The 25,090-nt window shown below is 39.6% G+C and overlaps 2 protein-coding genes across 2 annotated transcripts in view; one reads left to right on the forward strand and one right to left on the reverse strand.

The window, feature by feature from the left end:
- The first annotated feature begins 62 nt into the window (after positions 1–62).
- SPATA4 (spermatogenesis associated 4) lies at positions 63–12,472 on the forward strand. The gene is made up of 6 exons (XM_049631800.1): positions 63–329; positions 1,165–1,294; positions 1,647–1,765; positions 1,871–2,091; positions 9,222–9,338; positions 12,246–12,472. The coding sequence occupies exons 1-6, from the start codon at positions 112–114 to the stop codon at positions 12,350–12,352; spliced, it is 912 nt and encodes a 303-aa protein (XP_049487757.1). The 5' UTR covers positions 63–111; the 3' UTR covers positions 12,353–12,472.
- Positions 12,473–15,030: 2,558 nt separating this feature from the next.
- The window catches only part of WDR17 (WD repeat domain 17), an 89,968-nt gene continuing 79,908 nt past the window's right edge, over positions 15,031–25,090 (reverse strand). Inside the window, exons 26-29 of the mRNA XM_049631802.1 lie at positions 24,364–24,465; positions 20,078–20,176; positions 19,575–19,758; positions 15,031–17,432 (exon numbers count right to left, since the gene is read on the reverse strand). Of these exons, the coding sequence (XP_049487759.1) occupies positions 17,313–17,432; positions 19,575–19,758; positions 20,078–20,176; positions 24,364–24,465 (505 nt within the window). The 3' untranslated portion in view covers positions 15,031–17,312. The remainder of the gene's footprint in view (positions 17,433–19,574; positions 19,759–20,077; positions 20,177–24,363; positions 24,466–25,090) is intronic.

A 25,090-nucleotide genomic window follows, 5' to 3' on the forward strand; every position in this document is an offset into this window, starting at 1 on the left:
CGCCCCCGCCGAAGCCCCGCCCACCAACGGGCCCCGCCCAGCCGCGCTGAGACCCCGCCCCCCGAGGCCCCGCCCCGCCGCGGATGCTGCCATAGAAACCCAGAAAGCGACATGGCTGCCGCTGGCCTCGGAGGAAGGCTTTTGACACTGCCGGCGGCAGCCCTACCCAAGTCACCGTCACTTTCGCTACAGGCAGCAGCTCCCATCCGAGGGAAGCCTAAGAAATATCTGGTCTATCCGCATCCACCGAAGAGCTCCCGCCTGTCCCCGTCGGTTCTGCGCTGGCTCCAGGGCCTGGATCTCACCTTCTTTCCTAGGAACGTCAACAGGTGCAGGAGCAAGCCGCCTAGACGGGGCCTGAGCACCCCGGGGACCCGCCGACCACTCGGCTGCCCCGCCTGCCCCGCCGCGGCACTGGGCGCAGACGGCCTACTCCCCTGGTTTAGGTTTCAGACCCCGACCCCCACCCGCTCAGCACGCGGCGCGCGCGCGCACACACACCCCTTCTTTTAGGGAGCGGGCCTGGAAAATACATGACGAAGCACTCACTTATGCATTTACCCATTCAATCATCACATTTTCGATTTAAGCTAATATAGAATGCCTTGGTGACTACAAAAAAATACTGATAGTCAAGGCTCTTTCTTTAGAGACACTGGACATTAACAATCGTGGGGATCAGTTTATCCTCTGGATGGCATCTAGTTTTTCCAATCAGGGACTGGAAAAAAGTTGCTGCTGAACTGCAGCCACCCTGAACGTAACGGGCGGTTAATATCTGCTCTGGGAATGCGAACTAATTTCCATAAATATGAAGGCGATGACTTTTTTGCAAAGACTCTGGTTTACTAATTTCAATATTCCTTAATAGAGACATGCCTGAAATTTTCAATGTGCATCGGAATCACCTAGGGATCTTGTTAAAATGAAGATTCAATACAAATTAATAGTTTGGGTTCATAAAAAGAACACGAAAGCCTTTAGTGTGTATCTAATCTTATTAAAATTCTATTCCATAGCAGGTCTTCCTTAGAGCAATGATCCAACAAAACTAATTTTATAAGTTATTTGCTGTCAGTGTGGAATATTAAATTGGTGTTAATTGATTATAAAACAAACTGTAAAAGTAACATTTTATTTCATTTCTTTAATATTATGGCTCAGGGATTTTTCAAATGGCTTCCTGATTGCAGAGATATTCACTATATATTACCCCAGGGACCTTAAATTGTCATCCTTTGAAAATGGAACTTCTTTGAAAGTCAAGTTGGATAACTGGGCACAGTTGGAGAAGGTAAATTAGCAGTCATCGACTTTAAGAAGTTTGTGTTTTAAATGGTGTACTCCTGATGTCGTGGATATCTACACACACGTGCGTGTGGCTGTGCCATGAAGCTGGCAGCTTGTTTCCGTGTATTAAAATGAAGGTTATTGAAGTTTGTCAGGAGTCACTTATGAAACTCATTTCAAATTGGAGTAGGATAGAATGGTTGCTTTTCTTGCTGAACGCTATTTAATAGTTAACATGTTAAAATTAAAAACTATTAGTTGAGAGACAAAAAAAAGGGGGTTAAGGTGAATACAAAGTAATTGAAGATTTTTACATAACTTCTTATAATGAAAATACCTTCTTTCTACTATTAAAGTTCCTGGCAAGAAAAAGACTTAAATTACCTAAAGAGCTAATCCATGGAACAATTCATTGCAAAGCTGGAGTACCTGAAATACTAATACAAGAGGTTTATACTTTGCTAACGCATCGAGAGTAAGTCATTTGGAATCTTCTAGCGATACAACTTAAAATGAAAATTTGGTAACATAAATCTCATTACTAAAATATGGCTTGTCAACAATATTTTTTTCGTTCCAGAATTAAAAGTATCCAGGGTGACCTCGTGAATTTCACAGACTACAGTTACCAGATGCGTCTGCCCCTGGTTCCTAGCTCCACAGCTTCCAAGTCGATTAAAGATAACATTAGGTCATCAGAGATAAAAAGCAATCCCAACACGCTCAGCAATGAACTTAAAGTAGAGTTCCTCTTCCTTTTACAAATGTTGCAAAGAAAATTAAGGAGAAAATTGAATCCAAGTAAGTTTTCCTTGGAAATAGTCAACTGAATTCTTCCCAACGTAGTGAGGCTATGCTTGAGGACAGATGAAAGAAAAGTTGACCACTGTCTGTCCCAACTCTGCTTTTTCTATCCCTGGTTTAAAGGGAAAGCATCTCTTATGCTTAGCAGTGGAATGATTTATCATCACTGGAGTGGTTTACGGCATATTTTTTTAAATGAAAGCATAGGTTAACTTAGTATATTAACACTTCTCTTTTTAGAAAAGAGTGACTATGTTCACATAAAATTCTGTGGGAAGTAAGTTCAAATATCAAGCTACTAAGGAAGATGAGAATATTTCAGACTTCATCAGGATGTAAGTACTTTAGGAAAAGCCTGGATTACCATGATTTGCTCTAGATGATTTCCAGACCATGGTCATGGTTGTCCTGTAGTAGCCTCAGTATGTAGACTGGGTACGTAAGGTAAGGCAGATGGAGGCAACCCACGGCAATCTTCCAGAGAGATCACTGAAATAAGTCTCAAAGCATCCAAAGCGTTTGCCATCAGAGTTCCAACAGATGACAAACAAAATAAGTGAACTTTCTTTCATTGTTGTTGCTTTACTAACACTTAACTTAGGACACCATTGGTCTCAGAATTCTATAGTCCTTGATTCCAGACATTTAGTGACTTCATCATGACCGTGGCACTAAAACCATTCAAGAAAGAGGCAGCTGTAGGTCAGTAGGATTTCTCCCTCATTTGAACCCCCATTTTCTGAAGAAAAGAGCCATTTTCTCTCTAGTCTCTAGAAGGAAAGGAGAGCAGTAACTGTAACTTGCCCTCACAATGTGAGTTGGATATTTTGGTTTTCATCCTGTTGCTCTGTTCATCTTCCACTGCCTATCATTTTTTGTTTCTCTTCCTTATTTGCTCTTACTCATGAATTTGTGAGTAGAAAAGAACTGAGGTCATTGATCCTGTTGTGGAATTATATAGTCAAATTCTTTTGTAGGTTTTTAAACACTGTAATTCTGCTGTGATTCATTCATGCATATAATGTAGATGTACAACTTTAAAAAGACAATGAATAAATATTTGTGTATCACTACATAATCTACGATGTGGAACATTACCCATAGCTTTATATTCTCCTGGTGTCCTGCTCTTACCGCCTTCTTCATACTTGCCTCTGAGAGTAACCATTGTCCTGCAGCCTTTGTCATTGCCTTGATTTAAAAAAGTTTATGCGCACGACTTACGTTCTTAACTTCATTCATATGTATTTCTTAATTGAGAAGATTTTATCAAACTCCGTACTAGGTAGAATGTCTCCCATGTTGTTCATGCCCCAATCCCTGGAACCTGTGAATAATACGTTGTATTACATGGCAAAAGAGGCTTTGCAGAAGTCACAGACCTCGAAATAGGGAGTTTATGCTGGATTATTCAGGCGGATCCAGTCTAATCACATGAGCCCTTAAAAGCTGAGATAGTTCTCCAAGTGGAGTCAGAGGAGTGCAGCAGAAGCAGGAACGATTTGAAGTGTGGGAGGGCCTCAACCTGCCACTGCCACAGAGGCCACCTGGAGGGCACAAGAAGGTGAGGGCATGGCCTCAAACAACTCTCAGGGACAGCCAGCAACAACACAGATTTTGGACCTAGAATTGCAAGGAGCCAAATTCTGCCAAAAACATGAATGAGCATGGGAGAGGATTCATCCCCAGAGCTTCCAGAAGGAATGTGGCCCTGCTAACATCTCGATTTCAGCCTGGTGAGCCTCTAAAAAGAAGCCCATAGACTTCTGTACTGTGAGAGTAAAGATGGCTATTGTTCATAAGCCACCAAATTTATGGCAATTTGTTATGGCAGAAATGAAAAACAAACTTCATAATTAATACTGTTGGCATCATGAGGTTATAAAAATATTCTCCTATCCTTACCTTGACTAAGGTTTAGCCTTTCCATTTTTTAAAACTTTAATTCCAGTTAACACAATGTTCTATTAGTTTCAGGTGTACGATTTAGTGATTGCTTCCATACAACGCCCAGTGCTCATCCCAAGTGCATCCTTAATCCCCATCACCCATTTCCCCATCCTCCACCCACCTCCCTTCCGGTGACCATCTGTTTGTAGTGAGGAGTCTCTTAGTTGTTTTGTCTTTTCTTCCCCTTTGCTCATTTTTTTTTTTTTAAATTCCACATATGAGTGAAATCATATAGTATTTATTCGCCTTTCTCTGGGTGACTTATTTTGCTTAGCATTGTACTATCGAGCTCCATCCATGTTGCAAACGGTAGGATTTCGTTCTTTCTTATGGCTGAATGATAACTCATTGTATGTATGTATATATACATATATACATATACATATATATGTATATATACACGTTATGTTTATATACATATAAACATACACACCATATCGTCTTTGTCCATTCATCCATAGATGGATTCTTTGGCTGCTTCCATCATTTGGCTATTGTAAATCATGCTGCTATAAACATCGGGGTGATGTATCCCTTTGAATTAGTATTTTTGTAGCCCTTGGGTAAATATCTAGTAGTGCAATTACTGGATTGTAGGGCAGTTCTACTTTTCACCTTTTGAGGAACCTCCATATCATTTTCCAGAGTGACTGCACCAGTTTGCATTTCCACCAACGGTGCAAAAGGGTTCCTTTTTCTCCACATCCTCACCACCACTTGCTGTTTCTTGTGTTTTTTATTTTAGCCATTCTGACTAAAGGTGTGAGGTGGTATCTCATTGTAGTTTTGATTTGCATTTCCCGGGTGACGAGTGGTATTGAGCATCTTTTCATGTGTCCGTTGGCCATCTGGATGTCTTCTTTGAAGAAACATCTGTTCATGTCTCTGCTCATTTTTTAATTGGATTGTTTTTTGGGTGTTGAGTTGTAGCAGTTCTTTATATATTTTGAATACTAACCCTTTACTGGATATGTCATTTGCAAATATCCTCTCTCATTCAGCAGGCTGCCTTTTAGTTTTGTGGACTGTTTCCTTTGCTGTGCAGAAGCTTTTAATTTTGATGTAGTCCAGAGTTTTTGTTTTTATTTCCCTTGCCTCAGGAGATATACCTAGAAAAATGTTGCTATGTTAGCCTTTCACTTAAAATAATTTTTCAACTTTACTGAGGTATAAGTGACAAATAGAAATTATATATATTTAAGGTGTAACACTTGGTGTTTCGATATACATATACATTGTTCAATGATCACTGCAATCAAACATATTCATGTTCAGAGTGCCTGGGTGGCTCAATCAGTTGAGCGTTTGACTTTGGCTCAGGCCATGATCTCACGGTTCCTGAGTTCAAGCTCTGAATTGGGCTTGCTGCTGTCAGCGCAGAGCCCGCTTTGGATCCTCTGTCCCCTCTCTCTGCCCCTCCCCTGCTCAGGCTCTCTCGCTCTCAAAAATAAACATTAAAATAAAATATCCATCTCCTCACAAGGTTGCCATTTTCTTTCTTCCCTTTTCTTTTTTCCTTGCTTGCTTGCTCTGTGTAGTGAGTACACTTAAGGTCTACCCTCTTAGCAAATTTCAGGTACACAATACACTATTAGATGCAGTCCATGCCATACATTAGACCTGCAGAACTTACCCATCCTGCATAACTGAGACTTTGCACCTCTGATCTGCATCTCCTCACGTGCCCCGCCACCCCATCCCTAGAAATTACCATTTCACTCTCTGCTTCGAACAGCCTGTTTTACATTCCCCATAGAAGTGGAAATGCAGTATTTGTTTTTCCATGTCTGGCTTATTTCTCTTAGCATAACGTCCTCTAGTTTTATCTGTGTTGTTGCAAATGATAAATTTTCCTTTTCATTTATTATTTATTCATTTTGAGAAAGAGACTGTGCCAGTGGGCAGGGGCAGAGAAAGGGGGAGAGAGAGAATCCCAAACAGGCTCCTCACTAACCATGAACCATGAGATCATAACCTGAGCCCAAACCAAGAGTTGGAAGCTTAACAGACTGAGCCATCCAGGCACCCCCCTAAATTTCCTTCTTTTTAAAGGCGGATTAATATTCCATTTTGAGTGTGTGCATGTGTGTATGTATACATGTATGACCGTACATATACAGTCATCCATTTTTGGACATTTAGGTTGTTTCTGTATCTTTGGCTAATGTGAATATTGCTGCAGTGAACATGGGGATGCAGATATTTCTCTGAGATACTGATTCTGTTTCCTTGGGACATATACCTAGAAGTGGGATTGCTGAATCATACGGTAGTTAATTTGGGAGAGAATCTCCATATTGCTTCCATGATGGCTGTACCAATTTACATTCCAGCAACAGTGTAGAAGGGTTCTCTTTTCTCTCACATCCTCATGAACACTTTTTATCTTTTGTCTTTCTTGATAACAGCCATTTTGACAGATGTATGATGATATATTATTGTGGTTTTGGTTGCATGTCCCTGATTATTGGTCATCATTAGTGATGTCGGGCACCTTTCATACACCTGTTTGCCATTTGTATTTATTTTGAGAAACATCTACTTAGGTCCTTTGCCCCATTTTTAATTGGGTTATTTGCTTTGTTCAGTATTGAGTTGTATGAATTCCTTATACGTTTTGGATATTACTTCCTTATAAAGTATTGAACACTGATGAAGGAAAGAAGACACAGATAAATGGAAAGACATCCCATGTTCATGGATTAGAAGAATTAATATTGTTAAAATGTCCATACTACCAAATTGATCCATAGAGTCAACGCAAGCTCGCAAAACTGAATGGCAGTCTTTACAGAAATAGAAAAAACAATCCTGACTTCACATGGAATCACAAAAGAACCTGAAAACCCAAAGCAATTCTCTGAAAGAACAAAGCTGGAAGCATCACACTTCCTGATTTCAAACTGTATTAAAACAGTAAGGTACTGGCATAAAAAACAGACATGTAAACCAATGAAACAGAACAGTGAGCCCAGAAATAAATCCATGCATTTAGTCACCTGATCTTGAATAAGGATGCCAAGAACACACAATAGGGAAAGGACAATCTATCTCCTCAATAATCATGCTGAGAAAATTGGATATCCACTTGAAGAATCTCACACCCCAAATCAAACCCAAATGGATTAAAAAACTTAAACATGAGACCTGAAACCATATAACTGCCAGAAGAAAACACAGGGAAAAAGCTTCTCGGTATTGGTAATGAATTTTTGGAAATGACATCCAAAACACAGGCAACAGAAGCAAAAATAAATACATGGGGTTGTATCAAACTAAAGTGCTTCCTGCATAGCAAAGGAAACAAGAGTGAAAAGGGAACTATAAAATGGGGGAAAAATGTTTGCAAAGCATGTATCTGATAAGGAGTTAGTCTCTTTTAAGATCTTAATTTGAAAAAAAAAAAAAGATCTTAATTTGTCTGCAACTGAAATGGAGAACCAATGGTCTCAGAACCATTTTTTGAATAGTCTGTTCTTTCCCCACTGATTTGTAGTATCCTTATTTCTCAAACTTTCCAAGTTTCTGTGTATATCTGGGCCTGTTTCCTATATATCTATATCTATATCTATATCTATATAGATAGATAGCTGATTTTGTCTAAATGTGCGCAACTTTATCACCCGTACGATCTTAGTTACTATGGCTTTATAGCAAGTGTTGGCACTTGGTAAACAAGTCCTGCCATTTTTCCCTCTATGAAGTATCCTATTGCATGGACCTATTTATTTCATTCACCGTGACTTTTACTGTTAGGAATTCAGTAGTACTGCCTACTGCTATATTTGCATTCACATCTATCATGGTATTTTGTGCTCTTTATTTATTCTTTTTCCGTTTCTTGTTATTGTTTCACCTATCTTTTCTTCTTTTGGATTGATTGAATTTTTTGTAAAGACTGTCTCCCCCCACCCCCCAAACTGACTTGGAAAATTTTAAATTTCTACTCTTTGTAGTGCCATTCTAGAAATTTTACCATGCAGACTTATCCTCGTCTAAAATTAATGTCTTTACTCTTTCTCCAACTATAAGGACCCTAAAACACTGACGGCTCCTTGTCAGCCCCTTACCGCACTTCAGCATTTTAGTTTTGTCAAGTTACCTTATTTCTAACACCATAAATCAGATACGATTATTTTTCATACAGAATGTTTGCTTATAGTCTATCTCACCATCACTGTCACTCACTGGTTCTCACTGGGATTTCTAGAGCCAAACACAAGTATTCTATTTAATCTTCTAATTCAAAGTCCATCTTTGCACAAAGTTAACCTGTATCTCTCTTGTCCTCCTGTGAGCACACTTTTCTTTAGCCATGGATCACCTCAACCCTTCAGATTCTGCAACAGTATTCTGTTATCACCCATCTTGATCTTTGAGGCTGCTGATTTGAAGCTCAAAGTCATGAACTGTGATAATTATAGTTCTGAGGATGCTGCTGACCAGAGCTGTATTTAGCATGAACAGGGTCTGGCTGATAAGTAGAAATAACCTTAGACTCTTCTTCAAGCTGCAGAGGAGCAGTAAGTGATCTTTAGAAGCACAGGGAAGTTGATATCCAAGTGTGATAGATAGAATTATAGAATTAGTTAATGAGAAATAGGGGAAACGAAGAAATAATTTTAAGTCACTATTTTTAAAGCATAAATAGGTTTGCAAAACAGATACTGCATGTTGTTCATATGAAATATAAACAATATTTAAGAAATCATTTAACCTGTGATGACAGAAGTCAATACAGTATTTTCTTTTTAGGATACTGTGTAGGAGAGACAAGCAGGGGATTTGGGGGTTACTTACTAGTAATGTATGATCTCTTGACCTGGGTGATGGCTACCCCAAGTGTATTCATTCCAAAAATTCATCAAGCTGTAAACACATAATTTGTTTACTTTTCTGTATACATATTATTACTGAATAAAAACTTATCAAAAAAACTAAGAACATAGTCTTTAAAATAACAGGTTTTTTTGAAATAACTTTTTTAAAGCCACTATCTTGTGCATCAAAGATGTGAAAAATGTGGGGAGAAGGTTAATAATCTTCATATTCACACCACTCTTAAGAATATGATAAAACAGATGTCTAAAGAATTTGCCTAATTTTTAAATTACAGTGTCTTATTCTGGCCCTGGCCGTAGTGATTTTCTAACAGTTTTTGTGTTCCTATTTCATAGAATGGTTTGAGGTCAAACCAACAGTGGGAGAACTTACTCTTGACCACCTTCCGACCCATGGCTCTGGGTGCAAACATAACTCCATGATTTCAAGGGAAAGAGTTGCTCCTGTTTTACGTGAGTTTTGTTACTGTGGTTTTATTCTTAACTTTTTACCTGGGAACTGAACCTTTTGCTGCTACTTGGTTCCTTAGAATTTTTTTAAACAGTGAAAATGTTGGTCTAGGCATTCAGTCTAAAACTGTGTATTAGGCTGGTGTCGGCATGCTCTGGGTAGGTGGAGGGGCCACACAGTCTGCTGAGTACCGGTCACATTGGGGAGGTTTCCAAGCCAGATTCCCCCCACCCCACCCCAACTAAAGGACCCACTTCAGCTCTGATTTATCTTTAAAGAGGTGGGTCTGAAACAGGTGGAGGCCAGTGCAGAGCTCAAAGCTCAATTCTCTACCAGCAGGTAAGGAATCAGCCCTAAGGCAGATACTGATACTTGCATACTTGTATTACAACAAGCCCCTACTTTAAATCCTGGGAGTTCAGAAAGTGTTCACAGCATAGCAATCTAGAGCCCATAAGCCAAAATCAGTCTCCCACCCTGTTTTTGTAGAGCCTGCAAGTTAAGAATGGCTTTCACATTTTTAAATGGTTCAAACAGTGCATCAGAAGAAAAATGGTATTTTCTGATGCACGAACATTGTATGAAGTTCAAATTTCTATGTTCATAAAGTTGTACTGGAACACAGCCAGGACCATTCCGCATGCCATGTCTATGGGCTGCTTTTACGCGACAAAAGCAGGGCCGAGTCGCTGCCCACAAAGCAGGTTTAGATTTAGTGAATAAAAACAGATATAACCAATAAAACCAATAATTACGGGGACATGTTGAGGACATACTTTCATTGAAAATTATTCATTGCTCATCTGAAATTCAAACTTAACTGAGTGTCCATATTTTGTTTTTACTGTCAGGGCTCTGATGGAAAATATTAGGGGACCTGTCCTACAAGGCAGGATTCCTAAAATGTTAAGGGTTTCATGGGGGGTGGGGGACACAGGCCTTTGTTTATATAGGGTCTGGAAAAGCAAAGTTAACAGATTCCTCCTTTTAACCTTGTGACTTCTCAGAGCCTTTAATATGCTAATACTCATTGTAAACAGTGAAGAGGAGAGGTACCCAGGGAAGTGTTTTCCAAACTCTATTTGAGCACACATCACTCTTAATTTGGCTTTGTTTTGCTAATGGCCTGGTAGAACTACCATTTCTAAGAGCACACTTTGTAATATCTAGACATTAGAACAGTCCATTAAAAGGTCTAACTCATATGCTTGAGGCATGGTACTCAGCATGACTCAACTCGACAGAAGTGAATAATAACGTTTCTATGGGAAAAAAAAATAAGTATCCATAGTTTCACCTTCAGATTCTGGGAACACATCCTCTCCTTCAACCTGCCTCAACCTTCTTCCAACAGTGACGCCTGCAGGGCAGGGAGAGCTCCAGCAGGTAGAAGCTGTGACTCCAGGGCAGAGGCTGGGGGGCTGGGGGCGGGGGGGGGGGGGGGGTGCTCTGCTGGTTCCCTTGCTTGCCTCTTTCCCCTTATGACTACTTGGACCTGCCTGGGGGTGGGAAAGCACAGGACCATTTGCTTCGGGACCTGCAATGAGAAGGCGGGAAGAGGAATGAGATGTTGCAAGGCCTTCCTGCATAAGAAACAGATGCAAAGTGTCCATATATATATGTGTGTGTGTGTGTGTGTGTGTGTACACACACACACACACACACACACACACACACGATGGCTACTGATACTTGAATAGCTGAAGAACATTCCTTTATCTTTCCAGAAACATTTCAAGGTCACAAATGAGTTTTGAGAAAAATAATGCTCTCATTTCGGATCACAACTCCAAGGAGAGCGGAGTCCTGCTTTCACGACTGTAATGACGTAGCAACTGCTGCACGTGACTTCTCCCCCATTTTATTCTCTCCATGCTCTTCTATGAGTGCCCCTCACTTCAGTGGGCTTTCTCCATCCTTTCCAAAGTGGGTGATGGGCTAAGCGAGACATCACCAGGACAGATCAGGATGGGAAGAAACATGCTTTTCTCTCTCTACTTCTCTCAATCCTATTCCAGAAACTTGGGTCCTCTTAGTCTGGGCACAATGGAAATTAATGAATGGTGTGCAGCTGACTTTGGTAATTACATGGATGAGAGCTGTTTTGCTAGATTTTATTTTTTCCAAATTAATTCAAGGGATTCCATCTCAGTTGTTTCCACTGACAGAGCAGAGTGTGTAGGTCAGGTCAGCTAACATAATGGGCGCGAGTGGAAGGAGGGGAGCAGAGCTAGGCCGCAGGTAACACGGGATCCTATTTTACCATCTAAGATTGCGCGGCATGTGACGGCACCAAATCCACAGGCTGTTCACCTCGAAAGCTTCTAATTCTCAAATAGGGTGGCAAAAATTAATTGTAAGATAGGTTGTTGCCTTTGTTTTTTTCGTTAACACTGAAGTCCCTGCATATGTTTACCTAAACTTAGCATCCAGTGAACTCGTGGGCCAAGGGAGAATACGTTTCTTAGCTGCCACTGGTCCCTCACATGAGAACTGAGCGACCTGGAAGGTCAGCCAGTTTGGACGCTTCATTGCAATCAGAGTTCCAGAAACTAAACTGCGAATTATGTGTATTTGCCAAATCTCAGCACTGTTAGAATCGAGGCCTCAGCTGCTTTCTGAAACAACATCTAAAAATAGTTGAGTCATATTCAGTATCAGATACACCGAACTAAGCCCCGGGTATTTTAGGCACTGCTAATGGCTTTTGGAAGTGGGGGGCATTCCGATTTTTTATTTATGGCCACTACACTGCGTGCTTTAAATATTCTACTTACCAGGCATGTAGATGAACCTGTGTTCAGACTGTTGCTGATCCTTGTGCAAGTTCCGTGTTAGAAACACTGATCATCGCGCAAATGTTTAATAACCACAAACTGATTTTAATGTTGTTTATTTAAATATGCCAGGAAATACAGGTACTGTTGGCAATCCACTTAGAAGAATTCATGTCAAACAAGCCGGAAAATATTCTTTTGAATCTGCTATGAACCCGATCACAAACACGAAAAAGTAACCTTGAAAAGCACGTGTCCAATGGCTTTGAAGATGTAATGCAGCATCTCCTGCCATCCTAGAGGGTCTAATCACCTGGTTGTGGGTATATAAGTAAATTAAAGCGATGTCTTATCCATAATTGGGCTCAAAACGTGTTGTTGTTGTTTTTTCAATTCAACAACCACGTATTAAAACACCTGTGCCGGGTACTGTTGAAAATGCAAAATCAACAGAGAAGGAGCAAACATTATTTTAAAAGGTACAGTTAAACATAATTCACCATGACAGGTAAAAGTTTTCTCTCATCAATTCTGTAGCAATGGTGGATCTGCTTTGTTATGTTTTCCTCATCAGAAATGAAAAGAGCTACCACTTTGCCTGATATATATTTACACATCACATGCACTCACAAACAATGCATCCCGAACGGTGATTATCACACGTTGGCCCGGAAAGAATACTGCCCACCCCCATAAATAGCTAGACTTAAAACATTTTTAAAAAACAGGCATCGTTCTTCTTGTTGATAGGGAGCTGTGGGAGAGGAAAAATTGTGCCTCACTTGGAATTTGGTTCAGGTGTTTAGCAAACCATTTAGCTCAACTGAAAAATTTCTACTGGTTGCTGCCACTCCCCAGAATTTTAGTGGAGGGAAACCAGAGTTGGCCGATATCTTGAAAGATGGATTATCTTTCATGCATTCTTATAATTTTACATTCACATTTGGAAAATTTTCTTCAACTGTAATTAGTCATGTTGTTACGCTCTCTCATTAACAGTCTCATCCAACTTCCAAGATGAGCATTACTAATGCTGGATCCTGAGACACACACGCCAATCTCCAGCTAAACTCTGTTCGTTGTTTTGCATTGCTGAAGGCTTGGCTTTATTAGAATTTCTATCTCCAAAGACTTCTGTGTTTAATTTCACATTTTGGGCAGGTAATATTTAGTGAAAGAAATTAAAGAGGGCCCACATGAAATAGGATGGCTTCTTGGGAGTGAGTGTACAATCTAGTTTTATCTGAGGTAAAGGGTATATAGTTTAAATGCATACCTTAAGCAGCTACACATTACCCATCTGTTACCTTGCATTCTTTTAAAAACAATTTTTTTTACGTTCATTTATTTTTGAGAGAGACAGAGAGAGAGTGCGAGCAGGAGAAGGGCAGAGAGAGGGGGAGACAGAATCCGAAGCAGGCTCCAGGTTCTGAGCTGTTAATACAGAGCCCGACGCGGGGCTTGAACCCACAGACTGTGAGATCATGACCCGAGCCGAAGTCGGACACTCAACCGACTGAGCCACCCAGGCACCCCTGTTACCTTGCACTCTACTGGCACAAATCTAAAGTAGAAAATTATGAGACTAATTTTTAACCCATAAAATATAGTTCCTTAGGAAGGGGCTATAGAAGCAAGTCTTTGGAACCTCAGCTGGGGAAAAGATCCAGAGAAAAGGATTTAAATTTGGGTAGAGAGTCATACAAAATGTTTCTTTATTCTTCTCCTGACTGTATGTTCAATCTCCTGAAAAAGCTGATCACTCACCACTGCCTATGGTAAGTTCTCATGACTCCCGTGGGGCCTCTGGAGAGCAGTGGAAAATACGAAATACACTGTATGCTTCATAGTGAGCAAATAAATGGAGGTAGCAGGTATGGTCAAAGTAGGTAACTTCAAGAGCTTCAGGAAGATGAGCTGTATTAAGAGAGGCCAACACTACAGGTGTATCTTAAGAAGGCCATTTACTTCACAAAGGATCTTTGGCAGAAGGAAGCAAGGAGCTTTTCTAGGAGCAACAGCAGCTCCTCCGGGAGCAGAACCTTTTCAATCAACTGGCACAACACTCATCAGGGACCGGATGCCTCTGTGATACGCTGTTTGCATTATTAGTAAGCTTTTCCCCTTTTATGCTAATTTTGGGGTTTACTACAGTCAGTATTTCTTACAAGTGGAGAATCATCTTCCTGAAAAGCCTAAAGAAGTGATTTTTCTAGGTTTCCAAGTAAAGTAATAACACAGATGAACAGCTCAGCCCTTCACACCTCTGATGATTCTGGCCCAGCATTTATGGAGAGACCGTGTTCTCTCAATGGCATATGTGGGGACAAGACTGATGCTCATTTTAGCGGTTAACTCTGTCATATCTGGTTTTAACTGCAGTGTTTCCTGAAATTTAGGGGACCTGAAATACGTACATACAGACATACAAATCTCGATAACTACATGCCATATCATAGCACTGTCATATGGCTAACTAAATTTACCAGAAGAGTACTTTTTTCAATTATTTAGGAATAAATGTTTCAAAGATATAGTGCAATAAGCACTTATTAAGAATTGACCATAAAGATATCTTCTGTATTACTGCTACACTAAATATAAACCCAAAATTTTATAAACAATTAGGGAGGCTTTTACTATATTCAGAATGCCTTTTGACTTAAGACCAAAAAAGTGTCAGTTTTCCTATTTTAAGGACAACAAAATACAAATCATTGCTCTAATGCAACCATGTTCCTGAACACCTCTGGATGATTTCATGGAAAAATCTATGTGTGTGTGTATACATATACATATATACATATATGTATACACAGACATATATGTATATACACATATATGTCAATTTTGATTGACATAAAAATCATATTTCCCAAGACAGAACTCATTTTGATGTTGCAATTTTGTTAACCACCTGGTACTTTCTATAGACAAAATATTTTTCCAATGCTTTCAAAACCATTATCTAAGGAGACTTCTTTCCCAAAAGCATATGTAACCTTGCAAAATAATTTGTCCATGTTATCAATAATATAGACATCTTCTTATAGTAAAATAAGCTAATATTAGTTGTTTGGGTTTTCATGCATAGGAAATGTAACAATGGAAAACCTTTTATAAATTTAAAAAATTGCTTTGTTTTTCATATTAAGGCACAATAGATGCAGACTGGCATGGTCAAATGACATAATTCTATGAAGAATTAATAGTTACAATTAATACTAAGGTACAGAACATTATAGAAGTCAAAGAGTAATAGAATTCTATTTGAATCAATTCAATTTAGATTTTAGACACAAATTTGGTTCCTCCTCTATTATGTTCATGTGCTAAAGAGTTATATTTCTTCAGTTTGTACATAAAATACCATTTTCCCGCATTCATTTAAAATACAGAAGAAGGAAATAATTGTTTGTGTATAACTTAAACTCAATGGTATCTTTTCTTTCAAAGTAGTTAAAGCACAGAAGATAGGCTTCTTAATCTATTTTAAAACAAAGAGAATTATAGTAGGATTTCAACTGCCATTTTTAAATGAATTTTACTACATATATGCTAATGAAAAATTCTCCCACTTAAAAAAATTTGCGTTACACATATAACCAAGGATTTGGTTATAAATACTTCTCACTATCAATGAGTCACATATATTCCCTTCTACAGTGTTAATTAAATCTTTTTAATAAAATAGAATTTAGTCCTTCTAATGTCTTTTTGAGGAGTTAGAAGTGGTTAATGCAATAGAGAGTACATAATATATATCTTGTTTTCTGTTTTAGAAGTGAGTTTAAGAAAATTTTTTAAATACTTTCAATGCAACAGGTTTAAATATAATAAAAAACCACAATTATTCTATTTATATAAGCTCACTCTTTAGACAAAAACATCTATATTATGAATCCTATGAAACAGCTCGAGTACCAAAGTATTATTGTTCCTAGTCATACATTAATTTCATAGACCTCAAAATCAGAATTCTAATACAATTTAAATACTGGTAGTCATGCCTCAGACTTTTTTAAAAAATAGTTTTATTATTTTTTTTGTTTTGTTTTTAATATTTTGAGAGAGAAAGAGTGAGCAGGGGAAAGGAGGGGTAAGGAAGAGGCGGGGGGATTATTATGCAGGTTCCACGTCCAGCGCTGAGTTGGACACGGAACCGAACATAGAGTCTGAAGTGGGGCCCGATCTCACAACCGTGAGATCATGACCTGAGCCAAAATCAAGAGTTGGACGCCTAACCGACGGAGCCACCCAGATGCCCCGACAGTTTTACTCTTTCAATAAATATTTTAAAAACTTGAATTTATATTATACCCCAAATTTTAACTAATATCCTATTTACTCATAGAAATTTGAAACTAAATTTATCAAATAAATGTTATAGAAAGTTAATATAAATCAATTAGAGATTACTGTAAATATTAAATGCATAATCAAAACTAATATCCATACATATCAAATATCTTTTAAAATAGTCAATTATCATCAAATGTAAATTCTCAGACCAATTTAACTGCATTTGTGTTTTTCATGCGTCAATTTTTGTTATGCCTACATAACCTAGTCCTTTATACTTGCACATTTAATTTCAGTTAAAAAATTTGGTAATGCCTTCTTTTTTTAAAAAATAAAACTCGTTAAGTATTTTGACTGTGTATCCATTTATTGACACGCAGTAAGCTTGTAACTGGAAACTTTTTATTAAATATGAACTAAAACTAGTGGTTTACTATATATTTTACAGAGGACAATATAGGTGTTTGTTAACTCGAAGATCAGTCATACATACCTTAGTTACATGTTGATATTCCAATATTCCTTAAGTACTTACTACACGTCAAGCACTATTCTATCTGTTGTGTTATTTTATATGTTTCAAAGTTTCAAAAATATAGTCTTTTGGTACCTTTTATGCTTTCTGAAACTTTAATATGCTCTTTTATATTTTTCGGTCTTTTATAACTTAAATATTATCTTTCTCCCAAATATGGCTACTCTATTTTATAAAGAATACACCTATTTTTCCTTCAAATTACATAAATATTTTATTTTTTGAAGTTGATGAATTAAGTCAACTGTTACTCCCACCTCCCCTTCTCCCCTCAACCTTTGGTTGTGCACAACAAAAGTTAAGGTAATATTAACCCACAAAAGGTCTTTTTTAAAAAACAGTTAAACATGGAGAAAAACCTGTCAAAATGGGTTGAGTCGTATTCCAGTCCCTAAAGGTGAGAATGGGTTCACCTTTGCCCACATCAAAGCGTCATTCAATGAGATAGTAGATTTCCCGTCTTCAAGGAAAAATACAGGGCCCTGCACACAGAATTGAGGAGAGAGACGATGAGATCATAAATGTGTAACGTGATTTTCAACTTCCAGAAACAGAATCACTCTGATAAAAAACTACTGGCAATATTTAGGCATTGCTAATGGGAATTTTTAAAATATGAGAAAATCCGATTTTTTTGAACTGCTACAAATACCCCTAAATTTTAAAATATCTTAATATGCCCTGATGTCTTTCACAAGAGAATTTAGTTTTATAACTTAAGTTCTTTGAATACAGTAGTGCTACCAATAACGACAGGTAGTGCTAATCTATTAATACAAAGTAAACATTTTATAAAGGCATATACGCCTAGCATAGACTTAAATATACTTTAATCAGATGGCCTGCATCAACACAGCTGGGGAAATTATTCAAACCAGAAGCTCTGAACCTGCTCTCTAGAAGACAAAGAACATGTTGCTGTAGATGTGTCTACATAATTTAAAATCATGTCAGTCATACAATTTACTAGCATATTTATAATTTAGCTATGTCAGTTACTTTGCATGTCAAGGATAGTTCTGAAGCACCAAATGCAAAGAAATCTTTCAATCTGTTTCTCCTAGCTCTCAGAAGGAAAAGCATGATTTAAAAAAACACAAATTGGAATCAAAACTTATCTCCTTAATTATCTTCTAAAGTTATCAGATTTTTTATCACAATTTCAAATGGTACAGCTTGTTGTTAGTAAATTATTCAAGACACTGGAAAATCCATCACATGAAATAGAGAGCTTCCTACTCTCAAGTACCTACCTACTCTCAAGTACCTCTCAAGTACCTACCTACAGGCACTTGAAATTTCATAGTTCTAACCAGAATATTACTTTTCTGTTGAAACAGAAGTATCCTGGGAGAGGAGCACCCCATCTCCATTAGTCATCTGCACTTCAGTGTGTGTAAGATAATTAGTAGGTCTTTTCCTAATGCAGGTTTGGGTGCGGAGAGGTTAGGCAGCCTGTGTGTTGGGCCACGTGGCTACTGCAGATGGAGAAAAAGGTCTTGAAGGTATCACGACAAATGGCACAGGGAGGGCCGCGACTGGCGCTGAAGATAAACTCTAAATATTGCATGATCTTTTTTGCTCTTAATTATAAGTTACTGAATGTACTGCTTTGATTCTTGACCTCTGAATGGAAGTGGATAAAAACTATGCACGTCAGTGTCCTGTTTTTTCAGAATATATTAGTTAAATATTACTTACATAAACTTAGTTTATAGTGTCAAGTCAAGCTATGGTTAGGGTTTACATTAGCAGCAAGCTATTTAATTTAAATGGTTATTCCAAAAAAGCAGCTGTCCCCATTGACCTGGCATATCAGTATGAGAAATGTAATTAGTCACATTCCATTAGAACTCTAAGAATCCACTGAGTAAAACGTGAACACTTCTGGGAGGTGGTGTTCTTTCAGTCCAGACTGTAGTTTCAATCTGCATTCTGTATGGATTCAGCTTTGTTGACTTCACGTGGACACCTACACCTGGCCCTGACTCTGAGATGATGAAGGCCTCTCCATTGTCTGGAGAAAACAGCACCCCTGGGTCACACTGGGAGGCTCTGGAATGATTCACCATCATTACTTTTGACTGTATGTTAGGGACCTTCCTCAGGAATTAGTCATCCCTTGTGACGGATCCCAGTAATTTGTAACTGTTGAAAAATTCAGGAAGTCACTCTAAGAACGTATACAGTATATCGATAACACACACCTGCCAGTTTTTAATGTCTTTGTGTTTATAAAACACAAATGGAGAATATAAAGTTAATTTTAATCTATTTAGCTATAATTTATAACTATGTTGATTGTAGCTTTGTCTCCCTTATTTAATTTCCCAAAGGATATGATCTATATGTATTTGTAAACATTTATTACTAAGTATACCTATTACATGAATTGTTTTCATGATAATACAAGGAGCATCTCTCTGAATTTATTTTAAGGAGCAAACGACCATTCATACTAACTATATAGCATTAAGGGCAGTGTTTTCTCAGGGGTCACCAGTCTTATTTATAGGTACTGACTTTTATTCAGATTATGCTTATTCTAAGACCATATTGTTTTGAGTAACTGAACAAATGAAAATAATGGAAATGAACAATTTATGCCTTACATTAGGCTGTACCTGGATTTTTAATCCCGTAAGACAAGAGATGTGAATATCTGAATGACTGGGCAGATTTGATCCAGTCACATAATCTGGCCCAACAATTCCTTTGAGTGGTTCTTCTTGTAGTCTCTTTAGTAAAGTTGCATAAACCATTCTTTGTGAATCAGAAGGGGGTGTATATGGAGATTCTTCTGGTGATCTATATTTTCAACAGATATTACATTTTCATTTTCATACAACCACAGAATTATTAAGGTTTAAGTTAGAAACAGTCCCTGATGATTATTTAGTCCCCATTAGAGATGACGGCAAATTAACTTTAGGCTTAATTTATAGTAAAACGAAGTACTTTGAAAAGGCAGAAAACAATAGGATTGTAAATGATGACCGAATATATGCTGACCAAACCAAGATTCATTTTTCAGCAAAGATTAATAGTGAGCCAATCCACATTTTCAATAAATTTGTGTATAATATTAACACCTCCGTATCCCAATTTTTACACTGTCTTCACTCACCGGCTCGGGGACCGTGTGCAAGCTCTCCACGCATCCAATTCCTCAGAGAGGTGCTCAATTTTTAAAGGCACTGATACCACCCGACGTTTTAACAGCTGACTGAAACGTGGAACAGAAATTAACAACTGACATCCAAGACTAAGATATGAAAGAAAGCAAATGAACTTTAAATAACTGCAATTTTAGATTTAACAACTACTGTTCAAAAACACGTGTATACATGAATGCGTGTGTGTGTGTGTGTGTGTGTGTGTGCGCGCACGCGCGGGCTTACTTGTATATCTGGCCTTCAAGTTCCCTGGAAAGTTAAAGACGTTCGATACTGTTGGTTGGATGACAGTCTGAGCGAGCGGATGAAAAAGGGGCTAGCGAGGGAGGGGGTGGGGGGGGTGAGGGAAACAGGTGACGGCGATTCAGGATGTACTTGCTGTGATGAGCACCGGGTCATGTATGGAAGTGCTGAATCACTGTATTGTACTGAAAACTGATATTCCATTGTATGTTAACCAACTGGAATTTAAATAGAACTTTAGGGGCGCCTGGGTGGCGCAGTCGGTTAAGCGTCCGACTTCAGCCAGGTCACGATCTCGCGGTCCGTGAGTTCGAGCCCCGCGTCAGGCTCTGGGCTGATGGACGGCTCGGAGCCTGGAGCCTGTTTCCGATTCTGTGTCTCCCTCTCTCTCTGCCCCTCCCCCGTTCATGCTATGTCTCTCTCTCTGTCCCAAAAAAATAAATAAATAAATAAATAAATAAATAAATAAATAAAACTTTAAAAAAACTTAAAAAAATAAAATGTAAAACTAATAAATAAGGAAATAAACAAACGAACAAATGAACGACCAAACAAACTGTGGAGACTGGACAGACCAGCCAAGAATGCTGAATAACAGCCACACACAGCAGGGGTGGGGGGTGGTGCACGTCTGAATTACAAATGAGTATCAAGAGTAAGAAAACAAGTGGGAGAATGGCTAGAGCAGAATGTCAACCAGCAGAAAGGAATGGAAATGCTCAATTCTTGAGAGACATAGACTGGTGAGAAAAAGCAGGAAAACAGCCACAGTAGTGATCCATCACATCCGCAGAAGGAAAACTGGAAACAGGTCTAAGTGGTATTAATTAGGAGGCTTTAGATAAAGAATTATTAGTCCTAGTTTCTATACTAAGTCACAGACTCCGTGTGCTTTTCAAGGGACTAGTTACGGGACATTGAAAAGCCAAAGCTGTTTGGGAGACAGAAAGAAACAGAACGTAAGACCTTACAGATGAACTTAAGGGTACAGGTAAGCCATTCTGTAATGTACATTTTACGGTTACTCCCTCTAATTGTCCTCATTCTGCGGGGACCTAATAAGATCTGGTGAGGAAAAAGGCACACATCTCCCCCTACACACGCCTACCACCGTAGTAATACCATCTCAAATCAGTAAGTTACCATTTTCTTCAACCCCAAATTACTGAACTTGAGATCATTTTTTGAGAGAGCGCAAGAAGGGGAGAGCAGAGGAAGAGGGAGACACAGAATCTCAAGCAGGCTTCACACCCAGTGTTGAGCCCCACGGTGGTGCTCAGTCTCACGATGGAGAAATCATGACCTGAGCCAAAATCAAGAGTCGGTCGGATGCTTAACCGAGTCACCCAGGCGCCCCCCCCAAAATTACGGAACTTGAAATTTGTATTGACAACGTGGCTAGCTCCAAAATGAATTCCCTCAACACTGTGCCTTCTGTGTCTACAATTTGGCACTTGACACATGTCTTTCCCTCAGTAGTGTTTGATGATCTACTATATGCAAAACAGTGTTAAAGAGTGAGGAGAAAACAAGACACTGAGAAACTACCAGCGGGAAAGCTTCCACACGTATGGGGTCCCAAGTAATTCCGTCTGACCAAAGTGGAGAACAAAGAGAAGGCTAAGGTGGACGGCTTGGTCAGAACCCTATTTCTGTAGACCTTTAACGTCAGACTAAGAATCTGGGAGTTCTGTGATGGACACTGGGGAGCCCCGGAGGGTGCTGAGGAAGGGCAGTGCTTCAGGAAGGCAGAAGCCACAGTGGGGTCAGGCAGGCAGCAAGAGGAGGACAGCAATCCAGACAGCAGGTGACCAGATGCAGGGCTACAGTGGGAGGGAGTTACTGCAGACCCTTACTGCGGTCAGAGAAAACACCCGTGACCCTCACCATTAAATTCTGGGAGACAGAAATAGAACGCCAGAGTCAAAAGAAGGGAGAAGCAGCAGTTTGAGAAGGAAGAGGATGTTCATTTTGAGCACACAGAGTTGAAGCCAGGGTTCAGTGAGCCACAGAGCGATGTCACAATAACTGGCAAGGTAGAGCTACAGAAAGGGCCAGGTTTCTGAAGGACAGAGTACAGAGAGGGGAGCGGAGGGGAGGGGACAGGAGGAAGACGACCGAGAGGGAGCTGGGAAGCAGAGGAAGGAACAAGCCTGGGGACTCAGCCTGAGGGCAAGGCGGCAGTGTGAGCACCGGAAATAGACACCATAATCAGGGAGGTTCTTTCCAATTAGGGCCTTAAGTTTCTCCTTCTCAACTGTTTCTCTCAGACACATTCTCCCAGGTCTCTTCTGCCTTACAAAAGCCTCCTTTCATTTCTGATATTATTTCAAGGGACCATTTTCTCTCTCTTTACTTTCATTAGCCAAGTCATATTTATTAAATGAATATATTTCATTAAATAGATTTTAATTCCATGTGGTACATACACCCTATTGCTCCCAGATTTTCAAATCATTAAAAGCTGCTTTCACATTTGGGCCTGCTGCCTGCACAGAAGTAGGTTTTTCCTTGAGTTTTTCCTTGAGTGCCTAGCAGTGTCCCCTCTGCCCCCCTGCCCTGTCTGCTCTAGGTGGGGGCCCTACATCTAAGCAGGACCTTCTCTGCGACCAGAAGGAAGAGGAGGGAAGAGAAAGCTTTGTTTGTCTCAATCTCTGCCCGCGTGAAGGCACTCAGAACAACTGCTTAGTCTCACACTCAGCACTGTTAGGGGTTAGCTACTCTACCGCTCAGCAAACTGATCAACTTGGAAATGCTGTGTGGGGAAGGCACTGTGGGGCTTTCTTTTTGATTATAACTAGTTTTAAGCACAATGGCCAACATTCAGCAAGCTGTTAGAAGATACAGGAGTCTGGCAGGAAGGGTACACCCAACTAGAAAATAGTGACTTACCCACTATTCACAAATCTTCTTTACTCTGCTTTTTCCTACTATAGAGATCGGAAAAGTAAAATACCCAGTTTTTGCTCTGTTTTTTTTTTTTTTTTTTAATTTTTAAATGTATTTTTAAAAGTTTATTTTATTATTATTTTTTTAATGTTTATTTTTGAGAGAGAGAGACAGAGGCAGAGAGCAAGAACAGGAGGGGCAGGGAGAGAGGAAGACACAGAATCGGAAGCAGGCTCCAGGCTCTGAGCTACCAGCACAGAGCCTGATGCAGGGCTCGAACTCACAGACTGAGAGAGCATGACCTGAGACGAAGTCAGCCGCTTAACTGACTAAGCCACCCAGGTGCCCCTTAAGTTTATTTTTATTTATTTTGAGAGAGAGAGAGAGAGAGAGAGAGAGAGAGAGAGAGAGAAAGCAAGCAGGGGAGGGACACAGACAGAGGGAGAGAGAGAATCCCAAGCAGGCTCCACACTGTCAGCGTCACAGCCTGACACAGGGCTCGAACCCACAAACTGTGAGATCATGACCTGAGGTGAGATCAAGAGTCTGCTTAACTGACTGAGCCATCCAGGTGCACCTTCCTCTTCTTTTAAAATTTGGGTTCCATAGATCCGGCCGGTAGGATGCCAGCCTAAGGGGGGCTCTCCTTCCTGAGTCACATGGCCTCATCCTTTGGGGTCCCCATCCTGTCACCTTTCTCTCCTTCCCACTTAGACTGCAGACATAATACACATGACCCCATCACCAGGTAGTTCGAGCAAGTGGAAGGAAACCAGGGAGGTCAGTGTCAAAAGAAGGGAAGAATTCAGGTCCTCAATGGACTCTGGCTGCAGCTCTAATGGCCCTGGAATGTGGAGACCCCAAGTGTCTCAACAGAAGACCAATAAACCCCCCACGTTTAAGCTAGAATTCAGATTTTGATTATTTATAGCCTAATTTACTTCTAATTCATATAGTTTGATTGCTGCTTTATTATAAAGTACATACTGGATGAATAAACGGATACATGCAGTATATATTTGGTGCCTTCTGGACACACTTAGAGACTAAAACCTTAGGGAAAGGAATGTCTCTCATTTCATACCAGAAGAGAAATCATTTTTACCTTGTGTACTCATAAAGTGCTGGAACAATGCTTTGGTACTGTCTTCTGATGGCCAATAATGCACCAATATAACCACATAAGATGAGCAATTCATTTCGAGCTCTAAAAGAGAATATAGTTTTTAAAATTCTGTAACTTGAGGTATAGAACATTACTCACATATATAGTTACTGTACTTATATCTCTGTATTTTGATGGGTGACATTTATAGCAAAATATGTTTAGAAAATTTTCTCAACTTGAAGATGTTTTATTCATGAGTTGAGTCCCTTTCAGACATTTATGCTACAGCACAAGTAATGTTTTAACTTTTGGCTCCTTGTTTTCCTCTACCCCTTGGCCGTTTCTTCATGCAAATTTCTAAGGAACTCATTAGGCCTGATTTAGGAATTCCTGGCACATTATAGACTCTAAGCAAGGACAAGGCACACCCTCTCGATTTCCCGCTGGGGAAACGTCTAAGGTTCCCAGGCTGTGGCAACGTCTTTCCCGCACTGCCATTAAAACAGTAATAGCCCAAAGCCTCCATTGCAGACTATACACCATCTCCGGGGACTTTCATTCTGTGGACGAGTGTCCTTCCATGATACCTGAATGCAGGGCTGGTAACTAGATGTCACTCCCTAGCACCTTCACTTTTCCCCCAGTAGTATGCTCTGTGCACAGTGGCTGTTTAATAGACATGACCACCAGCTTCTTGAGGACTCCGGGTCTAAGACCACCCCAA

This window comes from Panthera uncia, chromosome B1 (genome assembly GCF_023721935.1).
Source record: "Panthera uncia isolate 11264 chromosome B1, Puncia_PCG_1.0, whole genome shotgun sequence".
In the NCBI taxonomy this organism is placed as follows: Eukaryota; Metazoa; Chordata; class Mammalia; order Carnivora; family Felidae; genus Panthera; species Panthera uncia.

Bases quoted from the DNA above. Each gene is read 5' to 3' on its own strand.
- SPATA4 (XM_049631800.1), top strand. From the start codon at position 112: ATGGCTGCCGCTGGCCTCGGAGGAAGGCTTTTGACACTGCCGGCGGCA. The intron at 330-1,164 runs GTGCAGGAGCAA...ATTATGGCTCAG, and splicing joins TTTCCTAGGAACGTCAACAG to GGATTTTTCAAATGGCTTCC. The intron at 9,339-12,245 runs GTGAGTTTTGTT...TAAATATGCCAG, and splicing joins AAGAGTTGCTCCTGTTTTAC to GAAATACAGGTACTGTTGGC.